This window comes from Octodon degus, unplaced genomic scaffold (genome assembly GCF_000260255.1).
Source record: "Octodon degus isolate 3935 unplaced genomic scaffold, OctDeg1.0 scaffold00017, whole genome shotgun sequence".
In the NCBI taxonomy this organism is placed as follows: Eukaryota; Metazoa; Chordata; class Mammalia; order Rodentia; family Octodontidae; genus Octodon; species Octodon degus.
Window position 1 is genome coordinate 3,505,246 of NW_004524593.1, and position 4,443 is coordinate 3,509,688.

The 4,443-nt window shown below is 37.5% G+C and overlaps 1 protein-coding gene across 5 annotated transcripts in view; it reads left to right on the forward strand.

The window, feature by feature from the left end:
* The window catches only part of Rc3h1 (ring finger and CCCH-type domains 1), an 86,520-nt gene that overhangs the window by 47,428 nt on the left and 34,649 nt on the right, over positions 1-4,443 (forward strand). For 4 of the 5 annotated variants that reach the window (XM_023710292.1, XM_023710293.1, XM_004626792.2 and 1 more), the window contains exons 3-5: positions 1,857-1,977; positions 3,119-3,358; positions 3,740-3,915. In XM_023710292.1, coding sequence (XP_023566060.1) covers positions 1,857-1,977; positions 3,119-3,358; positions 3,740-3,915 — 537 coding nt within the window. The remainder of the gene's footprint in view (positions 1-1,856; positions 1,978-3,118; positions 3,359-3,739; positions 3,916-4,443) is intronic. The other variant, XM_023710294.1, reaches the window with a different exon arrangement.

Sequence of the window (4,443 nt, forward strand, 5' to 3'; positions counted from 1 at the left end):
CTGTATTTGTATATGCATATTTCAGTCAAGATGGGTTAGAAGACATAATGCCCCAAATGTAGTGTACATACCTAGTGTTAAGATTTTAGTTTTTCCAGTGAAAGGAACGAGTTTTTTTGTTTGTTTGTTTGTTTTTTGCCAAATCAGGGATTGAACTCAGGCCCTTGAACTTTCTGGGGAAGCTCTTATTCTACTGAGCTATCTCTCCCCCACTTTAAAAGCTAATTGTAGCACTAGGTCAGGAAGTATTCAAGATGAGCCTGGAGTACCTTACAGTACTAGAAAGTAAGGAATGCTCACAGTGACATGGTTTATGTCAAAAGCATAAATGAACCAGTTGAAAATTTTCTCAGTGGCCAAAGCTGAAAGAGTTCAAGTAAAATGAATAGGATTGTATGGAATGATATGTAACCCAAAATATAAAGAAGTGTACCAGAATCCATATAGATAAAATATAATTGATTAAATGAAGGAGAAAGCTATATCATACAGAATTTCAGATAAATTATTATATTCTATCATTTCAGATACATTAAAAAATTCACTGTTTCAGGCTGGGGAGATAGCTCAGTGGTCTAAGCACCTGCCAGGCAAGTGTTGTGCCCCATTTGTGTTGTGCCCCATAAATATTTGTGTTGTGCCCCATAAATATATATAACCATTTTTTAAAAATTTAAGGTAAAACTAGATTACACAAGGTCCTGGATTTGATTCACAGAGAAAAAAAAAATGTTCAGGAAAATCTACAATGAGATACTACTTTTGACCTACTAGAATTGATACAATAATAATATTAGGAAGGATATAGTAAATACTATAAAATGATGCTCCAATTTTGGAAAATAGTCTGATTTTCAGAAAGTTAATACTCCTAGGTATGTATGCCCAAGGGAAACAAAAACATGTTATATAAAAACTTGTACATAAATGTTCATTATTGATATGGTACTAGTCAAAACTAAAAAACCCAGATGTCTGCCAGTTTTTCCCTACATAAATAAAATGTTTGACATGTGTACAGTAGAATGCTGTTCAGGGGTAAAAATAAATGAAGTACTGATGAATGCTATAGGCTAGCAGTCCTTGAAAATATGGCCAATGAAAGAAGCCAATCAGAAAAGACCGTGCCTTGTAAGATTCTATTATTTCAGTCCAAATTAGACAAATCCATAAAACAATAAAAAATGATCATTTTTTTCCTTGGGGATGGTAGAAGATGGGAAGGAAATGATGAAAAGACTGATAAGACGAAAGATTTTTTTGGGGGGTGATGAAAATAGACAGAGGCAGGAGGATCATAAGGTTGATCCCAGATTGTCACCTTAGTCAGATTTGTCTCATGGGTCTGGGGGGTATTGTTTAATGCAAAGACCCTGTTTTTAATCCTCATGCCTCCCCCAACACCCTCCATCCCCCACTGCCACCATTTAAAGTTTATTGTGATGGTTATTCAGATGTGAAGGTATTAAAAAATAATTGATTTGCATACTTTAAACCAGCCTATCATGTAGTATGTAGATTATCTCTCCTTAAGGCTGTTATAGAAACAAAGTAAGGCAATATAGTCAGCCTTGGTGCCACATGCCTGCAATCCCAACTATTCAGGAGGCACAGGCAGGAGGATGAAAAGTTTGAGCTCTGCCTGAGCAACTTAATGAGACCTTGTCTCAAAATAAAACAGTGCTGTAGCTCAGTAGTTCAATTCCCAATTCAAAGATGTGTTGTTTATAAAGAAGGTCTTTTGGAAGCATAAGTAAAGTTAGTAGTTTCCCTGTTGTTAGTGTTAGCAGTACATAAACTATACTCATTAACTCATTTGTTTAATGTACAGTCAGACCTTTTCTTTTGGCCTCTAGGTCCCTGAGCAGCAGCCCATTACATTGTGTAGTGGTGTTGAAGATACAAAACATTATGAGGAAGCCAAGAAATGTGTAGAAGAATTAGCATTGTACCTGAAACCACTCAGCAGTGCTAGAGGTAAACTGGATACACTTATCCTTGCTAAGCAGACACTTCCATTACCACTGAAGCTGTGAGCTATATTTGAGTGCTGATGAGATTCATTTATTGTGAACCAAACCCACTTCATGCTAAGTAATATTACTACATCAGATAAAGTAGTGAATTTAGAGTTGGTGTGATGTTGGAAGCATTATTTGAATTGATGGCAAAAGTAAGTATAAGTACGCAGGTATGGAGGTGCACATCTGTAATTCCAGGCTGAGGAAGGAGGAATTTGAGGCCAGCCTGGGCTATATACTGAGTTGTGTAAGACCAACCTGAGCTACAGAGTGAGACCCTGTCTTTCAAAAAAAGAAAAAGAGCCTTAGTGTTTCACAAAGGCTTTCTGTCCTTGTCTTTTTCTTTTCTTCTTCTCCCTCCCCCCACCAATTTGTATGTATTTGGTACCTGGTCTCACTACACAGCTCAGACTCGTAGTTATCCTCCTGTTTTCAGCCTCCCCAGCACTGGGATTACAGGTGTGTGCCCCCATGCCTGGACTTGCTGGCTCAGTGTGCCCTGGGGACACTGCGGCATGCAGGATAGGGATTGAACCCTGAGCTTTCTGTCCTTTGTCATATGACAGTTCTGTATAGTCTCTTACCTAGTTGTACATGGTGTGTTAGCAGATGTATTGTAATAAAAATGGAAGTTGCCATCCTTTCCCAGAAAGCACTTAATATTATAAAAGATTAGCCAATATGAAATAATATATTAGAACTGTTACAACCTCAAGATTTGAGTTTTAAAGTAATTATTAATGTTGTCTGGCCATTCCCCCCCCCCCATGAAATAGTACTTGATACTGCTTTTTTCTTCTTTTTTTGGTACCAGGGATAGACCTCAGGACCTTGCACTTGCCAGACAGGTGCTTAAACCACTGAGCTATCTCCCCAGCCCAAATGATAGTATTTGAATGTTGACAGCAGATAGATGTATATGTTTGTATATTTTTAAAATTGCTACTGAGTCTTCACTTACTCTATTTTTAAGTATTCTGGTAGGACCCAGAGCTGTTCACACTCACACAAGTCAATCAGCCCATCATAGGACATGCTCTTGGACTATAAAATTAACATTATAAATCTACAAGTAACTTCTTTCTTCTCTTCTAAAGGAGTGGGTCTGAATAGCACTACTCAGAGTGTTCTCAGTCGCCCAATGCAAAGGAAGCTTGTGACTCTGGTCCACTGCCAACTAGTGGAGGAAGAAGGCAGAATTCGTGCCATGAGAGCCGCTCGATCCTTAGGTGAACGAACAGTTACAGAGCTCATTCTCCAGCACCAGAATCCTCAGCAACTCTCTTCCAATCTCTGGGCAGCAGTCAGAGCTAGGGGCTGTCAGTTCCTTGGACCAGGTATATAATTAAAATTCAGTATTTTATTAATAATTCTAAAAGTATAGTGTAAGAACTCCTAAGTAAAGTACAAAGATTGGTTCTTCGTGAATTCTGTTGTTATCAAGTCATATCCCACTTAAAATTCTGGCTTAAAAACTATTCTGTTAGGTTTTTTTTAGAGAAAATTTGTTTTCTTTTAATACAGTCTTCATTCAGAGAGAAGTTTTTAAATGAAGGCATGAATAACTTATGTACTTATCAAATATATACATTGTAAGACCAAATTACCAACAAAAATGGTAGCTGTTAAATATCTTCTATTGTGTGATATCTGCAGAAATGATTCTATGTTCCTTTTCTGATAAAGTGTATTAAATTTTGGTTTTGCCTAAATTCCAGCAATGCAAGAGGAAGCTCTAAAGCTGGTTCTCCTGGCCTTAGAAGATGGTTCTGCTTTGTCAAGAAAAGTATTGGTTCTCTTTGTGGTGCAGAGGTTGGAGCCACGGTTTCCTCAAGCCTCTAAAACTAGCATTGGGCATGTTGTTCAGCTCCTTTATAGAGCCTCTTGCTTTAAGGTATGAACCCAAAATTCAGCTTGAAAGGGAAAATTGCCCTCTTTCCCAAATTTGAAGTAAAACTTTGAGTTTATTAAAGTTTCCTTTGCCCCTTCAGAAAAATTAAGCAGTTTTTGGTTTTATTTTGTTGTCCTGAGGATTGAACCTAGGGCCTTATGCATGCTAGATAAGTCAGCCCTTTTTAAAACTTCATTTTGATGGGCCAGGGAGATAGCTCAGCATCATAAGTGCCTACCTGGCAAATGTAAGGTCCTGAGTTTGATACCTGGTGCTAACAAAAAAAAAAAAAAAATCAAGACTTATTTTGAAGCAGTGTCTTACCAGGTTGGCAAAGCTGACCTTCGTAATCCTCTTGCCTCAGCTTCCTGAGGCTATTCTGAGTTAGAATATACATTAATGCTGGACATATTTTCTTGTGTCCCAAATTTGAATCAGCATTGACTCAATATCGGTACCCACTTGTATCATTTATTGTCCTGTTTTATTTTCTTGAAGTCAAAGAGTTTGCTTTTTTTTTTTTAATTTTTT